Below are 24,590 nucleotides of genomic sequence, written 5' to 3'. Positions count from 1 at the left end.
AGTGTTGGATTCAATTTACTTGTCTCGCAAAAACCTATAAATAACATTTGAGATTATCCACGTGGTATTACCCTCTATGTTTAGTAATAATTCGAATTTAATCTGTCTGATTGGAATGAGATAACAGAGCATAATAACAGAACAAAATCAGGGATAACCCGTGAACATTTGAGTGCCCATGCAGACTTTTAATGGTCGCTATCTTCTGAAGTTAGTCAGCAAGAAGAGTTAAGGAAATAATACTCATAGACAAAAACATATAGATTAGAACCGAAAAGATTTCCTTCCTTTGTGTTTTCATCTCTACATTTAGTCCAAAATACTATCATTATTGACATTATTAATATTACAGATCCCAATGACAAGTCGCCACTGTTCCATAATCCTGTAAATAAATCCTGCAAAGGAAACCCTGCAAAAGAATCCTGTGTAGAAAATCCTGCAAAAATAAAACCCTGCAAAAGAAATCACGTGAAAAAAAATCTTGCAAAAGCACCAGATATATTATTTATGACAGCAATCATCAGATAAAAACATACAAAGGCTAACCAACTACCTGTGAGACACAACGTCTTTATAGTACCGTATACAAGGTTTTAACTTCAAGGGAACACCCATCCATGTGCTCTGATCAGTCTCGTCCTCACTGGACGTGGGGCGATTGAGTGACAGCTGCATGCTCCTGTGCTTATCTTTCAGTCAACACAGGTTCCACACCCTGCAGCAGAGATGGACTCCATACGAGAAGTCCAGGTAGAGTGAAGGCGAAGAGAAGGCTAGTGTGTGGTAGCGTTTGGCTTCACCTGGTGTGTGGCCTTCTAGTGCTGTGTTTAGGTCGTTCAGATTATGTGTCCTGCAGCTTCCAGCGACATGCTGTCCAGTCTGTTCCAACACATATATATATGTAAACGCAAATTACATGCAGTCCGGTTCATTCAAGGATAAGGCTTTTGGATGTCTGTGTATCGCTGATAGCTGTTCGTTGCATCTTGCTCTGCGGGTTGTCGTCGCACTGTGTTTACCTGTGCTTAGTAAACTTGTTTGTTCCAATTTGGTTTATTTTGGCTTTGTAGAGCCAAGTCTGTGAAGTATGTCCCTAAAGAGTAGAGAAATATTTCTGTCCTCATGTACGGACCACGCTATCTGTTTGTGTGGGTAGAGAGAGTAAAAAAAAAAAAAATGCTTTTTATTCATGTGACATTTTGAAACTGAGCAGCCTGTAATAACAAGAAATATACTTAAAGGTATAGTTCACCCAAAAATGAAAATTCTGTCATCATTTACTCACCCTCATGTCGTTCCAAACCTGTATGACATTTTTTTTTTTTTTTTTTTTTTTTTTTTTTTAAACAATATATTTCAAACACTGGACCCCATTGAATTCCACTGTGTTTCACAGAAGAAAAAGAAAGTCCTACAGGTTTGGAAAAACATGAGGTTGAGTAAATGAGAAAAGTTTAATTTCGGGGTGAACTATCCCTTTAAATAAAGCTTGTTGTGATTTAATCAAAGGGCAAAGTGTATGTGTTGCCAAGCCACATGGTGTAAACAGACAAAAAACTGTATTCTGATCAGCTCATCTGTCTGTTTACATCATGCTTACCTCGGCTCTGTCGACTTTAGCCTCCATTTTCTGACTGAACTGCACTGTCCTGCCCTGTCACACAAAATGGCTGTCTCAGCTAATGAACCGGGTGCGTTTATGCTAGCAAACTTGGTGGCTGCTGTTCTCATATGTGTGTGCGAGAGATAAAATGTGAGAAAAAAAGCACCATGAATGTGTGTGAGCACATGTCGAGTCACTAACCCCGTTCTCTCTTGTGTAGGGCTGGAGTGCGTCCTGACGAGGCAGGTGCCGGCGCTGGTGTGATAGCGGGAACAGGACCGTGGCCCAACCCCCCTACCGAAGCTGAACAGCTCCAGGCTCTGATGGCGGCAGCGAACGGTGAATCTCAATCTCGCTTATAACCCCTTCTCTTAGAAAACTGCATCAGAAAGAGAGCGAATAAGAACATGGGGAGAAAGCATTAGCACATTTAGCCTTTACTATATTTCACTTATATGCAATTTAACTTTTGAGTCAGCAAAACTAAAATGTCCTTCTGGCTGATGAGCTTTACAAGCTAAATTTTCATTTTAATCTTGCTGGTTAAGCTAATTAAGCAACCCGCCGGGGGCAAATCAGCCCACCGGCATCCAAAACACAACATATGCTCGTCTGTAAAGGAGGAAAGCCTATACACATACTGTGTTTGATCCACCAGTCCTCTAGATCAGATTCTGAAGAGCGTTAGTAACTGGGTGATGTAAGGAGAGAGAGAGAGAGAGAGTGCAGCTTCTAGGGTACAATGGATTTCACAATTTATTGACTGTTATAGAGTCAAACTAATTGAGTGTAAAGAGACAAAGGAGACTTTCTCCCCCTCAGCAGCTGCAGTCAACACAACAACAATGTGCTGATGTTCTTCTCTAGCCAAGATGAATGCAGTCTTTCTAAGAATCAGAATCTCAAGAGTATGTTCACATATATACATGCTAGATGAAGCCGAGCTATACAATCACATTATCTAGATCTGTTAGTTCAAATTCACACTGGGCTGGTATGATTTTAGTCAGAATAAAAAATTTTCAAGATATTTAAAAGATATTTAAAATTAAACTTGTAAGGCCATGTAAATGTACTTTGTACGTTTATTTAGAGATAAATGTATATTTAGTAACACAATAACACTTTACTGTACTTTCAAAAAGAGTATTATTATGGAAATTAAATACTTTACGAAGAATTAAGTAAACACTTTACTTAAGAATTTACTTAAGTACGAACTGAATGCAATGTTTTCGGACACTTAATTGGATTGTGAATGGCAATGAAATGAAAAAATATTATAATTTATATTAAAGGCAATTAGCTGAATTTTAGAGTTACTTTTTTGTCCCACTTAAGAATTAAGTACAACATTATATGTAATTTTGTAATTACTTCTATTGTCTTTGAAATATGGTTAAAGTGTACTGTTGAATGTAATGACAAGCATTAATGGTAAACTACAATACACTTAAGTGCCATTTCCGTTGAAACATTTGCATTTACACATTATAAAATATATCAAATTTAAAGTTAAAGTATGTTCGAAAAACACAATAGCGTTAAAATTAAAATCAAATACTTCACGTGTGCTTTAGTATGTTTGTCAACACAAAATAAGTGTCCTTCTTTAAAGCGCGATGTATTAAAATGTAAGTTTAATTTGACATTATTACAAAGTGGACTTTTTTTAAAGCATACTTAAGTGTGTTAAGAAACATGAATGTTTACTCTCTAAGTACATTTAAGTGGCCTTTTATTTCATTGATATTATCGGCAAGTTATATATATATATATATATATATATATATATATATATATATATACACCTTTAAGAGTAATGCACATTCAAGACCATTAAGTGCACTTGCTTTTTCACAAGGGTGGGTCCATGTTAAATTGACCAGAGCTTTGACTTGTTGTGAATTTGGGGGGTGGGAATCAGATTTATTGCGTGAAAACAAAGGCAGACCTGCCTCACTGCCATAAGAGGACAATGCCACTTCCCTTTGCAATGCATTTTACAAGAACTGTGAAAATAGTGCGTTCTATTCTTGTGTATACAGTACACATGTATTCTGTCCCTGTAAGAGTGTTGCTGAGTATGAGATGCATGTCGATGTTACGCCATTCATAATGCATGGGGGATGGGCAGGCAGAAGCAGGTCACTGAAGGAGCTGCAATGCGGTTCCTGAGTGACTGAATTATGAGCTCTGTGCTGAACCAACCCATCTCTAACCTTTCCCATCTCTCTCTCTCCTGTCCTTCTTGCCATTTTTCTTTCTTTCTCACCCTACCGTTGCTCTCAGAAGCAAGTGAAGCCACTGCAACTCTCGGCCCTCGCTACAATCTACAGTACGGCCCAGAGTACCGCCAGAACGTGTACATCCCGGGCAGTACCGCAACCCTCACGGCCAACCCTCAGCAACAGGTACCCCAGCAGGCCCTTCCCCCTCCTCAGGCCCTGCCCCCCGCTGAGGTCCCCAAAGCAGCTCAGACGCCCGCCAGCAAGAAGAAGCCCACCAAGAAAGACAAGAAGTAAGACACACGTGGAAGCACTATAAGAGCTGCAGAAATATGTTCCCCGGGATCTGAGCATCTCTCCTCACAAAACGTGTCCACAGGTTTGGTCAAAGAATCAAAAGATTAAGATTCAATGTTTATGTCTGAGGTTTTCATTTGTTTGTTTTAGATTTACTTTTTTTTTTTTTTTTTTTGAATTCCAATACAATATATTACTCAATAACCCCGCAAAAAAATCTAACATTTCCTGTCACTGAAAAATGACTGAAGGAAAGGAGATGTGTTCAGATTCCTGAAGCTCGTTCTTCGACAGAAAACTCTGTCCTGTAAATAGCATTACTAAAACAAGAAGAAAACATGCATTTCTTCTTTTATTTTTTTCCCCCTCAAATGTCATGTTTTAGGCTTTTTTGTGTTCTTTTCAAAGCAAAGTAGATGCTTCTTGTGGTTACAAAATGAAACGCTGTTAGGCTTTTTAACATAATGTGCCACAACTCTTACCTTGACTGAAATGAGTATTGAGCTGAACTATGCAGTGCAAAGAGGATGTTGTTAGAGAATACATTCACATTTGTCTAAAACCAGATGGTGAGACACTGGACTGTTGGCATGGTATTTAAAAATAGATTCAGTCTTCTCATTAATAGCCAGTTAAGCAGAGCTGAATGTTAGGTTAACACCGTTTGACTATTCTTTGCTATTATTTCTGGTTAGTGTGGTATATAAAAATCCTTTGGAATTGCAAGTAATGTAAACAGTGTTTTTTAAAGATCAGAAAAGATAATCTCAGCCTTTGTAAGGTCAAGATCCGAGATTGATTGGTGTCAAAGTGAATGTGCTAAGACTTTGAGTCGGTGGAAAACATGAAGTCAACCAAAATGAAAGAAAACAATTAATATGTGGAAAGACTAATGACTAACTTCAGCGCAACACTATACTTGAATGGATCTTAGATGGAAGGATTCTGCACCAACCACCACCATCACAGTGTATATAAAATGTGTAACCTGTCTGTACAAACATTAGAGCCACAAGGGCTGGCTGTTACAGGAATGTTTCAGTATTTTTTAAAAAAGCAACAAAAAAGACGATAGAAAAAAAAAAAAAAAGATCCAGTGTAGTGTTCAAGATCATTGACTAACCAAACTGTACATACTACGAAACTTCTGAAGACACGCAATCGTAGCTTAAGGCTTGTGGACTATGTGCATATTTTTGTGTTTTTCCCCTTCGATTACACTTTCTTTCCTTTTCTCCAATCACCTTGAAAGATAACAGACGATACTTACTGTCATTAGAGTACCGCCCCCCTCCCCTCCCCTCCCCACATCTGACTGTACTTTTCTGTGCTTGTAATTCCAATCAGTCGGTAATGATACTGGAATGCCAATCCTGTCTGTTTGACTATGAATATCTTATCTATATATATATAAATGTCTGTCTGCTGCTTGGCTACCTTTATGTATTTGACTGTGATTCCTTTTAAGAAATGCTTAGCACCTCATGTTACCCTTTTTATTTTACAAGCTAATATTTATATCGCCGTTGATTTATGTTTTACTTTATTATTGGAACACTTACATTTGAAATAAAATTTTGTCAGAACTCACAGTAATGGCTGAGCTGTATTTTTTAAGTTTCTTGGTCTGTGGACATGTAAACAAGGTATACAGTTCAAAAGTTTGGGGTCGGTAAGAGTTTTTGAAAGAAATTAATACTTTTATTCAGCAAGGATGCTTTAAATTGATCTAAAGTTGTAGTAAAGACTTGTATAATGTTACAAAAAAATTCTATATCAAATAAATCTGTTATTTTACATTCTAATAATATTTCACTCTATAACTGTTTTTTTTATTGTGTTTTTATCAAATAAATGCAGCCTTGCTTTTTGAGATTTCTTTCTAAAACATTTTTAAAACATTACCGACCCCATTTCCCCAGGATGTGCTTCACTGATGCCCAAAAACAATTCCAAATGTTCATATCTGCAACTTCAATGCACATGACCCAATTTAAGTATCATTATTGATTCAGTTCAGAAAGAAGAATAAGATTGCTGGCGTCAGGAGGAGCTCGCTCTGCAGAGATTTCAGAAGTAGGACATCAGCTCTGTTCTCGTGTATCCATATATAGCAGAGACATACGCGTGCGGAGGCACTCCAAATGGCAGAGAAACACGACTCCTCACCGTGCCCGTATACTATGAAGGAATCGCTGGAAAAAGTCCTGAAAATTGGATAAACAAAAGATGAATCAAACAGCTTGATATATTCTGAAGCTTATGCAAGATCCAAAACACCTGCTCATATTAAAGCAAGCACAAAACATTTGAAATATGTAATTACTTTAAAAACCATTAACCCAATCTGCTATTCGTACGTTCAGGGGACATTTAGTTTAATTGCTGTTTTGTCTAAATGAATTGTGAGAAGAATTACCGCTCTCATTTTCAGCTTCAGAAATCACAGACATGTATTCACTGACTCACCAGCTATTATATAACAGCATCGAAATGTCATGGGCAAAGTGTCCGTCACTTACAAACCTGTTAGTTTCTATGTTAAAGTGATTGTATTGATGTAACTAGAAAAGCTGACCGCAGTCCATAGAGCATTTTAAACTGAAGGTCATGTGTTCTTGGATTCACTTACACAATCACATTATAGATTGTATCGAGCACAGCCGAGAACATGGCCAAATTAGATGAGTTACTTTAAAGGCTTAAACCTCCATTTTATTAAAGCAGACCTGCTCTCAGCAAAGCAGTTTCCTCTCCCCCACAAAATGGCCGATACCTCGCACAACTGCAGCGGTTGCCTTGGTGATGAGAGAAGGACTCCAATATTCTGAGAAACAGCAGAATCAGAATCAGTCAGGTGAAATGTGCACAATACAGCATCCATACACACAGCAAATGATACAAAACCCTGACCTCATACTGAATTGTCCAACTGTGAAATACACAAAAGAATGATGCGAGTTCTCTTTAAAAATTACAATTCTTAGATATCTCTTATGTTGCATCAAAGGACACAATTTGAACCTCAAATAACCACTGCAAAAAGAAGCTTGAAAACGCTGCAGGGAAGAGACTATGGCTGGATTAGAGGTCATTTAATGACTTCCTATTAACTAAGTCTATCTTGCATCATTTTATGTGCTATCCAATTGAAGGCATTATAGATATAGGAAGCTGTCCCTATATGATCTGTCTAAGACGCTGTATTGGGACATGAAAGCATTAACACACTGCTTCAGACGGGCAACTCTCCAAGACAGCAGCTGCTTCTTCAGAGCTAAACTCTCCATTTCCTCTCTGCCACGGAGATTATGCAGCCAATCAGCAAAGTCCACAACATCACACTCAGTGCAGCATGAAAGACCAATCACTGCTGCGGTCACAGAGCAAATATATTCTACACAGAAAACTTCATTTAAAAAATACAGAAATAAACACACACACACAAATACTGAATATATATTTGTGTATATATGTATATTATTATATATTTATATATGTATCTCTGAAAATACAGTAAAAACAGTAATACTGTGAAATATGATTAAAATGTTAAATATCAGTTTTCTATTTTAATATATTATAATATTTAATTTATTCCTGAGATGGCAAAGCTGAATTTTCAGCATTGTTACTCTAGTCTTCAGTGTCACATGATCCTTCAGAAATCATTTTAATATGCTGATTTGATGCTCAAGAAAATGTATTATTACTATCAGTGTTGAAAAGTGGTGATGCTTAATATATTTGTGGAAACAGTGATACATTTGGCTTTTCATGATTCATTGATGATTAGAAAGTTCAAAAGAACAGCATTTATTAAAGTCTAAAATATAATGTAAACATAAAAACCTACAATAAATATAAATTTGATCAATTTAATGCATCCTTGTTGAATAAAAGTATAAGTCCTGGTTTGACAGACAGGGCTTTGATTAAGCCAGGATTAGGCCATGGTTCAATTAAGTAGCTGTTATAAATATGCCCAATGTGGTGTTTATCTTAAGACCAAAAAATGGCACTGAAATATTTTAAGATCTGTCAGTGCAAGTTGCTTTCATCTAAAACAGCTCAAATGTTTTAGTCTGGGACTCGGCTTAAGACTCATCTGTGAATATATAAAAATAAAAATGTTTTTAAATCTCACTGACCCCAAAAATAATTATAGAAATAGTATACCTAATTTAACTTGCTTTTCATTTTACATCACAAAAATAAAATTATATCACATGACAACAAAAAAGCTCTCTCATCTCTGATTATCTGGCAACACTGAATGGCTCTGTTTAGGCGGTTCAATCAGAGCTGCCTGTTAACCAGCATAAACAAGGTCATTGATCAGAGCCCAGACCACGTGGATTGCCAGTAAATGCCCCACACGAACAGAAGCATCGCTACACACTAGCAGGGCAGATGGTCTTTTCAGCTGCCATTACACAGTGCCACTGGTCATTCCATCAGGGAAAGGTCATTTCCTATTAAAACACTGCAGACAATTATCTGGTAAAATGTCAGCTGACCAGTAACGTCCTTCATACCCAGCAGGTTGGTTCTTCCAAATCATGCACACATCAAAACTATCTTCCTCATCACTGTCAGATGGCTCTAACGCATTCCTCAAAAGAACTGGCTTTTCGTGCACTAAATTGCTCACTAAACCGGATGAGTTTGGTGTTTCAGGAGACAGATTTGCGGCTTCTCTTTGCTTTGTGAGACAGCGCTGAAGTCATTCAGTGAGAAAACGCAAGCAAGGAATAAAAGAACTCCATCTGCCAGGCGAACAAGCACCCGCACCCCACCCCTCCATTCCTTTCCTCCCCCCCACCCTGCTCAGACACACTGAATATAGAGTCGACAGCCACAAAAAACCCTCTGCAGCTGCTGTTGTCATGGAAACAAGGCCGTCAGCCGAGCCCTCCCACCAACACAGGGATTTTGAGCATCCAAAAACGACATTTTGAGACCCTAAAAGGAGGGAGACGGTGTGATTGTCTTTCTCTTCATCTCAGCTTTGTGCATGTGTAATGTAAAAGCAAATGTGATAGTGACAAATAAATCAAATCCAAAGAGTTAATTCTTGAGAAAAATAGAGTCAAACATAACCACATAGAAAATCCCCCCAAAATCACCAAGATTGTAACTAAAATAACAAGAACCCTCAAAAAACAATCCATTTCTTGCTTTAGGCCCTGCAGCAGATTGCAAGGAGTGTGAAAGATTTATGAAGTCTTCTAAGAAAAGCAATGCTTCATTGCCCCACTTAACGCTTACCAAAGGGATGCAACATGACGTCAGCTTTTCCCACTAAACCCCCACCATCTTTTTTTTTTCTCTCTCCCTACTGCCAAACACCTTCCTTTTTCTGCTATACATCGTTTCTTTCAAAGGCTGTCTATATTTATAGATTCTCGTCAGTGGAGTGAGTCCTTGTCCTATATAATATTCATAGAGCGCAGAGGCTCCGCAGAGCGTGGGTTCATAAAACCGGTCTGTCCCCCCACTTCCATCCACCGTGGCCGTTTCCATAGCAACCTCGCATCCCTAAACCTACATGCCAGTCTGCATTTCTCTACCGCAGGCTTCCAGCCCGACCTTAACCCACCTGAGCAGCAGCTGTGAGCATTTCGCAGGTCAGTGGAGTAGGAAATGTACTGAAAATAATTGCACGCAACCCACTGAGTCTATCCTCCGTTCAGAGTATCATCTTTTCTTTTAGCTTCGTGCCAAAACTATATCATGTTTAAAGCAGCACACAGAGTGGCATCAATGTAAGAAGATTACTGTCATTCTCCCCCATCCCCCTTTTAGTCCTTCTGTTCGCGTTCCTTCTGAATCAATCCCGCCTGGTTCCTTGCATGCTTTTATTTTCATTCTTTTGTTCGTCTTTCTGGCAGGTATCAAAGTATGTATGATAGCACACATGGAGAGATGCCTGCAGCAAGAACACACAACCACACACACACATGCACACACAGGCTGGGGGAGAGGAACCTCATCGTGAACAAGGAGCAAGGTAACTATGGCAACGGACAAAGAAGGGATGACGACATTTTGTAGGGTGAACAGTGGAAGGAAATGGTTTGCAATAAGACCGCATGTTATTTTTATCTGCATCACGTATAACACGAATGCAAGTGCTAATTTTTTCCCCAATTGTTCCTTTTCAATTAAATGTGTTATCTAAATCCTATCTAGTGTTTCATTCTCTGGCTGTTTTGGATATGTGTGCTACAGTGTTTTTTATAATGGTGGCATAAACAGCTGTGAGAGTGTGAGGGGGCGAGTGTGGGAAGGGCTTATTTATTAGGACTTATCCAAGGACTACTATTTATTTTTTTTCATTCAGGCTGATTATGGCCCCCCTGCCATCCGATTGTGGGTCGAGCCACTGACTGGTCTGATGTCACAGTCGATACAAGCTGGCATGGAAAAAGGGAGAGACAATATAGTGTAATCTAGTTCTGTCAGTCAGCGAGTCGGTCTAATACACACATCTGGGTCAGACAGAAGTATCGTAACAGATGATCATTCAGATGCACACGGCCTGAAGGCTTCATGAGGATGTGACCTCACACAGCGACCCACCCCACCATCACACCAATCACATCAGCACTGACTATGACCAGGACAACTGCCCCAGATTCACACACTAAACCACACACCTCCTTCACATTCGATTTGCAGAAAGTGGGTGTTTCTTTTTTTCCTGGAGAGATTTACTCATGAATTCTGTGTAGGAAGCAAGGTGGTGAATCCTTACACAACAAACAACAAACAGAAACCGTATAATGTCACCTATTATTGGAAATCTGCTGCCCACGTAACCAGTGATTCATTTTCAGCCTCAATACAGTTGCCCCAAAAGTATATGGACACTTGGACTATACTTATGAGTCATATAACATCAAATTTATAACTATTTCTGCAACTACCCAACTGGTCTCATAGTTAATTTAAGATGTATAATGTCCTATAGCAGAGTAACCACAGGTGTAGTTCATCACATACACGTTTGTTAACCAGTGTCCAAACACTCTGACATAATTTTGAACGTAAAATGTTAATATTTCAGTAAAATATTATGCTTGCAAAGGTGTTTGTGCTAACTTTCTTTCTAAATGCCACAGGGTTTGATATCTAATGCAATAACATTTATTTTGTACCCATAGTGTAGGCCTACTTCAAATCTTAAAAGAACATTTTTTAAATGTACTTGCAGATAATGTGCATTAATAATGATGATAGAAAGGGCTACTTAAAGAGAGTACACGTTCATATTATTTTAAAACGTATTATTTCCGTAATATGTACCCGTTTTAAAAAGGTGTACGATCTTTTCACAAGGGTTTTGCTCACATGCTATTAATTTAGCTACAATACAGTAGACCTGAAAAAGCACCTGGTAAGTATTTTGTAGTAGTTCTATGCACAAACAACCACCGTTATCCCATCCATTTCTCCATATTCGAATGTGAACATGAGGTGGTGACGAGGTGACGGAAGCCATTTTGTGGGGTTAGCCTGAAGCTAATTGAGTTGTGACAGACTGACAGATGAAGGGCAGGGTGAGGAGATAAGACGTCTCTCTCTCTCTGGTTCTGCTCTAAACAGCCATGGAAGTGTGATTCCACACTGTACACGTTTTACACACAGCCATGTAATCTGCAGCGTATGTTTGAGATTGCTCTCATAAGGGCTAATGAGGGTGACTGTAATTTAACAGGGATGAAGACGTCACTTCAGACAACCAGACTTTCTATGCTTATCAGAAAAGATTAAATAATATGTATGTATCTATCTATGTATCTATGTATGTAAATATCTATGTGCTATGTACCTATCGATGAATATATCTATGTATCTATCAATGTATCTATCTATCTAGCTATCTGTAGCTATCTATCTAGCTATCTAGCTAAATTGTCTATGTTGCTGACTTCAACAAGAGGGGAAAACAACAGTGGTAGTAGGGATGTTTTTATTTTTTTCACAAGGGTGAGCAAAGAGTTTTACCTGGAGACTCCCACAAACCTCTTCCAATCAGCTAGCAGCTACATCTAGTTCTCAAAGCTGATTGGCTGTCTGTGCCCTCAGGCAGAATAATACTTTGAAGTGATGACTGAAGCAATGGGCCGGCAGTTTAAGGGAGACAGTCTGATCTGGCTGTGACCTCAAGAATGTAATTAACGGTTTGTTTTCTAAGGGGGTGGCTAAATAAAATTAAAAAATAGAAAAATAAAAAAAAGTTTTTTGTAGCCATTCAAATATCAAATCTTAATATTCAACAGCCATAAGCCAACCTGGAGCACATAGAAGGGATTCCGTTGTCTGAAAATGGGGTTTGTACCAATATGAATTCATTGAGAATCAATCATCTACATTTATGTCATATTTTAGGATCACAGAACTAGCTAGCAAAGTACTTTAAGTTGACATGTCAGTCTCTTTGAGCCTGTGAAGAGCAAATAATCTGATTGACCCGCTTCTAAGCTACAACAAATTCAAAAATGATCACATCAATCTGACATACCATACACTGTTCAGTTCTGCTGAAGAGTTTGCAGCTTTACCACCAGTAGCAAAAAAAAAAAGAAAGAAAGAATTGAGACATTAACTATATGAAAATAAATAAATATCTTAAGATGCCAATAGTCATAAGTTCATCTGCCTCTCATGTTTTAATAAAATGCATCATTATTGTCAAAGCACAGCCATAACTAACCATTTCTCAGAAGTCACTCAACTCTTGAAGTTTGCTGTAAAACTAATGAGATAATAATAAAAAAATGACACCAATGAGGCCTACTTTCTAGTTGTTAGACTGAGATTGACTAAAGTTTCATGAGGAATAAAATGACATTCATCCAGTGACTTTCATGCAAACACAAAGCAAATAAAACCAATTCATAAAAAATACAACATTCGTTCAAACGATGGAGGTTGACAGGGGGAGTTATGATGCTAAAATCTCCCTGACACACATTTGTGCCATTGTGAGGTGAACTTCCTATGGCACATGCCAGAAAAAGAAACAAATAACCCAAGATGCCGATCTGATCTGTGTTAAGCTCAGAGACGAAGGATTAACAGAGCTCATCCCTGCAGAGAAACACACGGTGAGACACACTGAACCACACACCCACATTAAGCGAATGCGCCTGCTGTTAACACCATGCTCCTGACGGAGACCACGGGACTTCGGATCAGCTGACAGCATCCTCATATATCCATTTAAATCAAAACGCTCACCCTGCAGAGCTACACTGAAAAAAAAAACTGTTCTTGACCACTTGAAAATATGAAAGGACATGTAAACGCACATTAAAATGATTTCAAGTCAAATCCCAGTAATGAATGAATGCAGAAAGAGAATAAGAAGAGAAAGAGAAGGAGGATGGAAAACAAGAAAGGGAGGGGTGAGATACATTTTCATATATGAAGCTCTGTAGCAGCCATTTTGGATTATATAGGTCACAGTGAGATTCTGAAAGGGTGGGGTTGGTGTCTTTAACCCTTGATATGCCATCCCATGGGTCCATGTGCGAAATGGATGGTGGGGTGGTTAGGTAGGGTATAAAAAGAGGCGATGATTGACAGCCGACTGATGGCATTAAAGCTAACACAGTGTTCAGTGGAGACATTCGAAAGGAAAACCGCAGTAACTCGCCTGACTGCCAAGGTGAACAGTTTGCTGGCTGTATGTGTGACGAGAATCTGTCACGCAGCCAAAGCTGATGGAGCAGAGGTCTGATTTAGGTCAGATATATGTGGAAAACAACAATCACATAACAGTATCAAACATTAAAATCATCCAAATGATTACAGTATAACAAAAAAAAAAAAAAAAAAAAAGAAAATACAGAGACATCAGTTAAGGAGACAAAGCGTGAGAAAAGGAAAAAGGGCTACAGGTGAAAAAACATGTTAGATGAGGAGAGGAGAGCATAGAATAGAATCAAAGAACAAAAGGAAAAAGAGCGAGGAGGGGAGAATAAAAAGGTGATCACTAGTGCTGCCAACTAGTGGTGCCTGGCAGTATTGCAGTTTCAATACGCTATTAAAAATCTATCTGCATAATGTGTTTATGGTCTCACGCACAATTTTACAGGTCACACTGGTCATATAAGAGATATGTGACGTCACCTTCAATCCCCTGACTATTTTTAGTCCAGGTTTGATATGTGCAGATGTATAGCCAGAGTGCACTAATGGTCCATCTGTTCCTAAATACAGTCTGAGTGATCCAGGACAAAGACACTGTGATCCTCAACATTAATTCTCTCTGTACCTCTATCCGCTGTTCTTTAGTGAAACTGACTTGCCTATGGCACTTTCTATATTGCAGAAGGAGAAGAGAGTAAATATAATGTCTGTAAACTAGTCTGAGTCGCCTCTAGAGTTTCTATTCTGGGTTCCAGTTCCATTTACACTCCGTCCCTGTGAGGAACAGTGTGTTAGGGCGCGAGCAGAAAAAAAGCAACACACTAATTGAATTTTGCACAAACGCCCTGGTATAATGCCTGGATACCTGGGGAATAAAACTTAAATCACTCTGCCCTGAAGATAGACATATAAAATTAGGTCACAAAGTTAAAGAGACATTTTAAACACAATACTAAATATGGGAACAATATATTGAAGTTTGAGATTAAACTTCCGAGTCAACTCTAAAGTGTTACTCTTCAGCTCAGTACTGGAGTAAAATGTAAAATGCAAAATGTTGAATTGAGTACTTATGAACACAATGCTATTATGATTGTGTGTGTGTGCTGGTATTCACTATATTACAGCGACCAAATATCCCCTAGTAATACCAGTCATTGTTTACCCTACATTTGTTTGTTTCCCGTGAGGAAAACAGCTTATAAATCATGGAGTGTGTGTGTGTGTGTGTGTGTGTGTGTGTGTGTGTGTGTGTGTGTGTGTGTGTGTGTGTGTGTGTGTGTGATGGCTGTGCAGATGTCCCTTTCATTTAGAAACTGATGGCATTTTGCCACAGTATATAACCAATAGACTTTATTCACATGTTAGGTTTTCATGTTTTATGGGAACATCCCATAGGCATGATGATTTTTATACTGTACAAACTGTAAATTCTATGCCCTAGATGTTTTCCTCAAGTGGACCAAAAAGTGTCCCCACAAGGACAAGGATTTTGGATATTGCCATCTTTTTGTGGGGACATTTTCTTACCAGGAAAACACACACACACACACACACACACACACACACACACACACACACACACACACACACACACACACACACACACACACACACACAGGCTCTATGCCAACACAGAGCACAGCAGGCCAGGCTCTTTACAGTGGCACACGTTCAGCCTTTGTTCTCTGATACAAAGCCGGGGGAGAGACAGAAAGGCATCCGGATTTTGTGAGAAAAGGGAAGTGTGTCCAGGAGGAGGATGCAGTTAGGAATACATTAGTAATTCAGCCTGTAGCTTTAATGTGACTATTATTGCGGCAAAACGCACGCTCTCTCATAGAAAAGGAGTTAAGATTCAGATCCTGCCTAAGATGACATCAATTTAACCCAAGAATAGCACTTTGTTTATGTGCAAAACAAGCCAGCGTCCATGGCTGATAAAGAAAGCACAGGAACACTGCCAAACATTTTAAATGAATATCTATAGAGAGAATATATATGTTATCTATCAATCCCCCTGTTTCAGACAAGGCTTAAGCCTATGTGCCATATGCATGTTTGAACTGTTTGAACTGAAAGCAAATATCACTGGCATATCTTAAAATGTGTCAGGGCAATTGTTTTGTCTCAAAATGCACATCAGTAATGTTTTTTTTTTCTTTCTACGGTACGTTTATAAAAGCTATACTTAAAAGCCCTAATTGAACTAAAGCCTAATTCTGTCTTAATCTAAACTCTGTCTGTGAAACTGGGTCAGTATCATCTATGTGTTTTTTGGACAAAATCTCCCCTAACTCGATTAAATACTAAGAGTGTTTATGCACTGAAAATTACTACTACTACTACTACTACTATTATTATTATTATTATTATTATTATTATTAATGATTATAATAATTTTTACCAAATAAGCTGTTTCAATTTTAAGAAATCTCAGTAACACTTCTCAGAAAGGTTTCATTTGTTAACATAAGTTAGCTATAGCTAGTTAACATGAACTACCTGAAAAATACTTCAAGAATGTATTATCTAAATTCATGTAAATCTTGGCATTTAATCATACATTTTTAAGATCAACAGTACATTTTTAAGTAACATTAATAAAGGTTAAAAAATTGCTGTAAGAATATATTGCTCTTTGTTAGTTCATATTGGTTAATGAATTAACTAATAACAACTGAGAACTTATTGTAAAGTGTTACCGAAGTCTCTAATACACTGACCTCTCAAGACTGAGATACGATCACAGCTAATGCTGCATCCGGCACTGCTGCTGTGCAGATCGCTTAATAGGGTCTGTAATCTGATAAAGACTCCAGTCTGGCTCATCAGGCCCATTCACCCCATCATGTCTGCCATCCAGATATCTTAGGGAGACCACAAACACAAACATGATGATTAGTGATCATGTGACTGCAAGGAGGCTGAAAGCTACTCTAATACTGTAATGAAAACAGATGGCACATCTCTATCATCCTTTACCTGATGGCCTTCATCCATACTATATACTGTATATTCATATAGATTTTGTCCATTGTAAAAACAATATAGTCAAGTCACCTTCATTTATATAGCGCTTTTGGCTTTGAGGGTCAAGACTTGGTTTTAGGGATAAGGTTATAATTGGGTTAAGGGTAGGTTTAGGGTCAGGGTTCGGGCTAGGCACTTAGTTGTGATGGTTAAGGTTAGGGTAAGCGGCTAGAGATTGCATTGTGTCAATGAATGTCCTCATAAAGATAGATGTACAAGAATGTGTGTGTGTGTGTGTGTGTGTGCGTGTGTGTGTGTGTGTGTGTGTGTGTGTGTGTGTGTGTGTGTGTGTGTGTGTGTGTGTGTGTGTGTGTGTGTGTGTGCGTGTGTGTGTGTGTGTGTGCGTGTGTGTGTATGTGTGTGTGTGTGTGTCCTTCATCAGACTGCTTTAAACCTTGGGATAAACAGAGAGACTGATATTAGCGTAGACTAGACACCATTCTTCTTATGAAGTAAAGAGAATATTAGGATTTATGGGGAGTGTTCCCAGTTCCGGCTGACCTAATATGCAGCCTAACATTGAATTATAGAAGTTTATAATGTGTTATGCTAGGTCCCGGACAATGTTAGGACAATTATATATAATAACAACATTATATTTAAACATACACTGTAAAATATTTCCAGACTTTCACAATATTTAACTGTGTTTTTTTACAGTAAAATACTGTTTTAATTGTTTTACTGTGATTTCACAGTAATGTGGATTCGCTCACTGACTTTTAACTATATACAATCAAATGTAAATCCCTATAGAACCACAGTCACAGGATTATGAATGTTTCAGAACAGACAGCAAAAAATCCTCACAGAGTCACCATGATCTAGCTCTTGATCATAAATAGGTTACACGATAAAACATTATCTTCCTCGATGAATTAGAGAAGAAATCTTCACCAAAATGATTAATATTTAAAAGCTTTTGCCATACACATAAAATTATTATATTACATGCATATCCCATGTGCTTAAAGCCATGACTTAAATAGCAATAGATTTATGCTTTGGCCTCATAACCTGGAAACAGGACAAACCATGTTTCCGCCCTGCTTTACAAATCACAATCAAATTTGAAGCAAGCTCTCCCTCTCCCCTTTTCTCTCACAGCTCACTTTCTATGGCTGTTCTACACTGACATAATTCCCCTACTGACACACTTTCATGCAAAACTCCCCCACAGCATTTCTCTGATGGTCTCTTCCACATGACATCGGCACTTTCTTACAGTATAGGTCCTATACCCCATCTAGTGGGCATATTCCCCAGATTCAAGAATGAGGTTCCACGTGAAGGGCAAATACATTGAACAAAAAAAAAAAAAAAATGCTGCCTTAAATTTAAGTACAATCAACTTGGATGTTTAATTCATTTCAACTTAAATTACATTAAACTGAGTTAAAAAAATAAGTATTTTTAAACGTATAAATAAGTTGAAAATAGCCTATATCTTACAATTAAGATAATTTAATTGTGTTTCAAGTCGAGGAATCTAGCCTTAAGTATTTATATAAACCAAAAGTAAACAAAGATGAAAAAAAAACAAAAAACAATCGTGTTAAACAGCACCCACCATGTGTCTACTTAACTTCTGAAAGGAGGGAAATCATATCTGATATCTGAACCGGTTAGATGCTTTAAACCTGACTGATTCCGTTTTAACTTCAAGCAACAATAGCACCATCTGGCTAAAATCGTGAAAATCTTCATTCACAGTGACACAGCTCCTAGTGCAAATTCTCCCAGCAATAGTGACTACTACAGGACACACCGCATTACTACAGCTGACCTAGTAACACACATGCGCGCGCGCACACACACACACACACACACACACACTATAATAATCGCTTAAAACGCTTCACAAAACAACACTAACCTCTACTGGTCAAGACAGGAAACTACACCTAAATGGTCTATAATGTTAAACGCTTTAAAACCAACAACAACACAGGTTAGTCAACAGCACTTCTCTTTCTCCTTCTCTTTCTGCTTTCTCAACTGGCCAGTAATGGAGGAGGAAGGAAAAACTCTGACTCATCAACCGGGAAAAAGTTCACCCCATGATTTTCATGTATTACAAAACATCCTGAACAATGAAAAAATAAAAAACAAAGGAAACATTCTTCGGGTTAAATTATAAGCAACTTGAATTCATTATACAAAGTCAGATTGCATGCCATTTTTTGTTTATGAAAGTGTGGGAGACTAGAAGTCATAACTCTCACACAGGAATGTGGGGTACGACAGCTTGATTAGAAACAGATGTGCTCAGTCACTCAGAAAAACACTCACGGGGCTTTAGAAGCAGAGCTGGCAGAAACAACTGGACTGCAGTAGCAGAAAGGCTGTGTAGTTTGTGCGCAAAACTGTTATTAAACATACACAAACATGCATGCATTAGTTAATATCTTAATATCAAATAAAATAGCCTCAAAAAGTATTTCAAGAATGCCATTGCATCAGACAGAAAGTTGCATTTTTTTTTCATATCAAGAAAAAGAGTTCACAAAAAAGTTGTTTTACTTATATTATTAATGCATATTGTTTTAATGTGATAAACCTTCACCTGCATGAACTTGAGCATAACAGGCTTTTGATCAGAATAAATAAATAAATAGATAAACAAGTAAAACTTTGGCACCAGCATGGCTTAAAATATATATTTTTAAAAGTTTATAAAAAACAAAGTATCACTCTGTTTATGTCACTTAGTTTGTATTTCTGTTATCTACTGAATGGCAATTTAAATGTGGTTTAAGTATACACACACTTTCTATGAGAAAAAATGAATATGGAAGCAAAGAGAGATAAAAAGGACATGCAGTATTACATAAAGGACATTGCAGTGTCTCAGCAGAGAAACATGAGACCCTCTTGTTCTTCACACTCAGACAAAGCTCTCATACAGAGTCCCAGATTACCAGTGTAGTCCCACATCTCCAGCAGAATAAGTGGATTAGATGCTTTCATGCTTTTTCCCCCCTTTCCTGCTCTCTCCTCTCACACACAATCAGTCTTTACCAGTTTGAGCTGCAACTTGCTCTAAGAAGCTTTGAGATATGTGGTTTCTCTCTTTTGGGCCTAAGCCGATAAACTAAACAAGTAGCCTTCACCTCGTACCCAAAACACTTCCATACATCCCAGTATGATTGTACTAATCTTGCTCCCATCCTCCCACATCCCACATGGCAGTGGCCTACACTGATAAGAGGGTTTACAGTCTCTAAACAGCAGGACTCTTTTTCCAAGGTCTTTACTGAAAAACAGGAGACACAAGACAAACACACACCTTTATCAGCCATAGACATAGCCTACTATGATGTTGGAGTGCCCCCAACTGTCCTTACAATAAAACTGCATAAGGAATGAAAGAGCAGATTGTGGTGTACTCTCAGATATACAGAGTGCCATTTTTAAAACTATTTATGTCAAGCCAAACAATGCTATTAGTCATATAAAAGGCCACATTTTTACACAGTAAAATGTTTTACACAGAACATACGATAATGAACAAAATCACGTACTGGCCTAAACCTTTTCTAACACAGCTGGGCGCAAGATTGTGAATGCAAATACTGTCTTTTATTTGCAAATTTGCAAAATATGTGACCCTGAATGCAAACACTTATTCGAGGGCTGATGGATAACAAATGGAGGCTGATTTACATGAGACCAAAATGGTTAGGTTTTGTTTAGTCCAACTCACAACACTAGATGTAAGTACTAGCCACATCCATATTTTGAATATTTTTAAAGGTATAGTTCACAATAAAGTTCACATTTCCCAAAATATCTCCTTTGTATTCCACAGAAGAAAAACTAAGTCATACAGTTTTGGAACAGCATTGGGAGGAAATGATTTTTCCTTCCTACTCACGATGACGAACTATATCCATTTAAGACATGTGGCGAGGTCTACACATGGCTTGTTTACCAAAAGCAAAACACTACTTTGCATAAGAGCACAAAAGACCAGCACTTTTTATTCTATTCCAGTAGTTTCCTTTTGACAATTCACCCACACTCACCCAGACACAATCTGACAGCTGTTCCAGGAATAACCTGACACTACAGGGGTCAAACAAGCAGCTGCATCCATTGGCATTCTTACTAGTAAGGGGGACCCCACCACTCTATCTCTTTTTCTCTCTCTCTCTCTCACACACACACACAGAGAGAGAGAGAGAGAGAGAGAGAGAGAGAGAGAGAGAATGAATGGGAGACCACTGGAATGCATGTCCTGTGAGGAACAAGACAGCAATTATTTTTAAAAATAAAATGCAATGCTTATGATTATCATGCTCTGTAATCTCTCTATGGACAGAATGAGGTCATAGGCAATGGGTTTTCTCTCTCATTTACCCACATGAATTTAAATTTTATATATATATATATATATATATATATATATATATATATATATATATATAAGAAAAATAGACTTTACATGACACTGTAAACTGGAGTAATGGCCATCACATAAATAAATTAGGCTACGTTTAAAAAAAAATACTCAAATATAAATCAGTTATTTTAAATTGTAATAATATTTCACAATATTACTGTTATACTGTTTTCGATTAAGCAAAGGCAGCCTTGGTGAGCATAAGAGACTTCTTTCAAAAATCTTTCCGACCCCAAACTTTTAATAGTATTATCATTGTTATAATGTTTCTTTTTTTCGTTTCAAGAAAATCAGACTTGGTAGTCTTTTTTTTTTTAGATATAACAGAAAGTGAGAGACACATGGGCTCTTTTTCTGTTTTTGATACACACACACAAAACAGTTGAAAGAGAGAATGAGACAGATGGCTGAATTTACTAATCCACAACTGCTGTACAAAGTGCCTTGGTAGTCAACATGTCTGTCCTTTTTAGAGCCCCCCTTAAACCTCCCTTCTTTCATTCTTCCAAGCCAAATATGTGTCAGTGTGCCTGTTGGTGAGTGACTAAGCATGATTCAAATGGGGGGAGGGGTTGGACAGAATAATGAATGATTTAGAATAAAATATCTCTCACTTGATGCAAGTACTGTGTGGTATATTATTAACATGGATGATAAGAGTTTTAAGTTATAAAACATCTGTGGAATGGGGGGGGGGGGGGGGCAAACAGAACCTCATCCATAGCTCAATAGCTCCCCCTACTGACTGCTAAAAAGGTGGAGGGAAAGACACACGAAAACAGAAGAAAAATCCCAAACTAATTGAATTTCAACACTCAGTGGTATAAACTAGAACCACATGATAATTCCAGACATCAGCAGACTCTATAATAATCATCACATGTGCACTCAAAACAAGAAAAGAATGCAAAGCAGTGTACGTGCACAAAAGCTTTGCTCACGGGACAGTTTTTCACTTTTGTCTTTCTCAAGGACACGTAACAGCAGATAACATGGACGTTCCATTTGTATGATGACACGAAAGTGCCACATTTTCTTGTTACATTCACTTCTGTGTTTTCATCCACACAAAGTTAATGTGTAACATTATTAGTTCTGTCTCTGCTCAAGTTTCTCTCTGACTCTTTTCTTCCCTTAAAAGGTATTGAGCAGTGGACTTACTCTGAATGCCAAAAGTGAGGGGGTGGGACTGACCTAGAATTTCAACATAATGTGAAGAAAACCTGATCCATCTTGTGTTAACTCCCCAATAACCAAACTTTCTCTCTTTAATAAATAAATAAAAGAAGATAGATAGATAGATAGATAGATAGATAGATAGATAGATAGATAGATAGATAGATAGATAGATAGATAGATAGATAGATAGATTTTATCATTTGTCATGTTGTTTTGTCGTTGTTGTGGTTAGAAAAACCTCTGTTTTCCATGAGTCAAAAGTGTTTGCATTGTGTCTCTTTAAACTTTAAACCTCAAACAATACCTTTACGCTTGGCGCGAGAACAGCATGCGTGTTTATGCGGCATTCTCTTTTGCCTCAAAGTTGCTTGTTTCCCGGGAGATTGAATAAAGGGAAAAAGGAGGGAGGGGGGCGATGGATGAATGGGATCCGTTCATCCTGTTAGCTGCAGAAAAGCAGGAAGAGAATAAACTCGGGGCTGGCAGCTGGAGCGCAGGAAATGTCGGGCCTGTGGCAGATGGTCGGGTGGGCCTGGAGAAGGGGGAGGAAATGGGAGGATGTCTGACGGGAAGCGGGAGGGTCTAACCAGGGAAGATCCGCCCAGGAGGAGGGGTTTCAGAGTGGCTCACTTGCGCACATCTGCTGTTTGAGTTGTGTAACTACAAGTGGATATTTTATTTTGAATAGAATTTTAGTTTTTTGTGTTAAAAACGGCGCAAAATATAAATTAAGCTAATGAAATTTTCACACAAAAAATGCAACCCCGTCTGACACATGTATTTATTTATTCTAATATATTTTTGTTCCATTCCTATATAAAATCTTTCAATAATAACTACTAGCCTTCCCAAATGACTTTGCTCTTTATATCGATACAACTTTGATATGATCTCATTATTCTTCTTCTCCTCCTAATAATAATAATAATAATAATAAATACAATTATTTTATTATGTTTCATTCACCTAACAACATGAAGAATATTTTAAACCCAAAATCTTTAAAACATGGTACTAAAGTCTGTAACATTACAATTACAAATATCAAGCAGAAAGTTTTCCAAACTTTTCACAATATTAGATAGCCATACTGAATATGGAGTATGCGATAATTTTCCTGGAAAAGTCCTGGAAACAAATTTGGGTTACACTTTATTTTAAGGTGTCATTGTTACAGTGTAATTATATATTTAAGTACTTAGTGATATTAAGCAAATACATGTACTTGCTATAGGGTTAGGGTAGGACTAGGGTTTGGTTGAGGGTTAGTTGCATATAGTTATGCATAATTTACTGTTATTACTATAGTAAGTGTAACATATGTAACAAGGACACTGTAAAATAAAGTGTTACCCAAATTTGTGCACTTTTAGATGCCACCCTAATATGCTGTCAATTTTTTTTTTCTATAACTTAAATGTTTGTTTCTGTAATTATTTACATATATAATCACATCTGTGAAACCAAATATTTCTTTATAAAAAAAAGGGCATTGCTACTTTGTGATTTAACAGAAGGTTAAAGCTTCAATAATATATGCCAGTTTTCTTTTTAAGTTTATTTATTTCAACTATAAATGCTATTGTTTGTACAGTTTTTTTTTTTTTTTTTACATTTTCAATCCCTCCCCACCCAACCCAGAACAACCTTAGATGATGTTAATTAATCAATAATAGTACAAAATATGATAATAATAATAATAATAATAATAATAATAATAATAATAGATACAATATTAAAATAAAATAACAAAGATATAAAAATATGCAACAGTTAAACAATGGTAATGTTTATATTAACAAAAATAAAAAATTTTGCACAATAATGTGTAATTGGCTGATAAAATGGGACACATAATGAAGAAACATAAAGAGTATTTTGCTGCAGTCCAGTCCTGGCAACACTCGGTGCATTTTAAAGAGCTGTGCTTGAGTCTCACGGGCATCAGGCAGGCAAAAAAGTGCACTTGACTGCAGCACTATGATGACACTGGCACAGCATTAGGCAAACTCTTTTTATTTACATTTGACAGAACTGAAAACAGCCAAACAGGCAAGGGTGGCCTAGAGCTATTCCCATTTTCATGAAATGGCCTGCAACTAAAACCTCTCTGCAGACTTGTTTTAATGACTTTGGAGCTTAAAGGGATAGTTCACCCAAAAATGAAAATGATATCATC

The 24,590-nt window shown here is 37.6% G+C and overlaps 1 protein-coding gene and 1 long non-coding RNA gene across 36 annotated transcripts in view; one reads left to right on the top strand and one right to left on the bottom strand.

Moving 5' to 3' along the window:
- Positions 1 to 5,723, top strand: part of LOC307152417 (protocadherin gamma-C5-like) — a gene marked incomplete at its 5' end in the record, with an annotated part of 153,623 nt that extends 147,900 nt beyond the window's left edge. For 18 of the 35 annotated variants that reach the window (XM_079861033.1, XM_079861034.1, XM_079861032.1 and 15 more), the window contains 2 exons: positions 1,827 to 1,945; positions 3,902 to 5,723. In XM_079861033.1, the coding sequence (XP_079717159.1) occupies positions 1,827 to 1,945; positions 3,902 to 4,131 (349 nt within the window). In that variant the 3' untranslated portion in view covers positions 4,132 to 5,723. Of the gene's footprint in view, positions 1 to 699; positions 754 to 1,826; positions 1,946 to 3,901 lie in introns of all 35 variants that reach the window. The other 17 variants (XM_079861022.1, XM_079861023.1, XM_079861021.1 and 14 more) reach the window with 1 other exon arrangement.
- Positions 34 to 16,664, bottom strand: LOC307152428. The gene is made up of 3 exons (XR_013820002.1): positions 16,521 to 16,664; positions 1,808 to 1,985; positions 34 to 882 (listed from the first exon to the last, which is right to left on the bottom strand). It is a non-coding gene; the product is annotated as an uncharacterized lncRNA (long non-coding RNA).
- Between the last annotated feature and the right edge of the window lie 7,926 nt (positions 16,665 to 24,590).

This window comes from Squalius cephalus (assembly GCF_949319135.1).
Source record: "Squalius cephalus genome assembly, chromosome: 24".
Taxonomy (NCBI): Eukaryota; Metazoa; Chordata; class Actinopteri; order Cypriniformes; family Leuciscidae; genus Squalius; species Squalius cephalus.
Note: the sequence above shows the minus strand (reverse complement) of the source record. Positions and strands in the feature narration are given on the sequence as shown.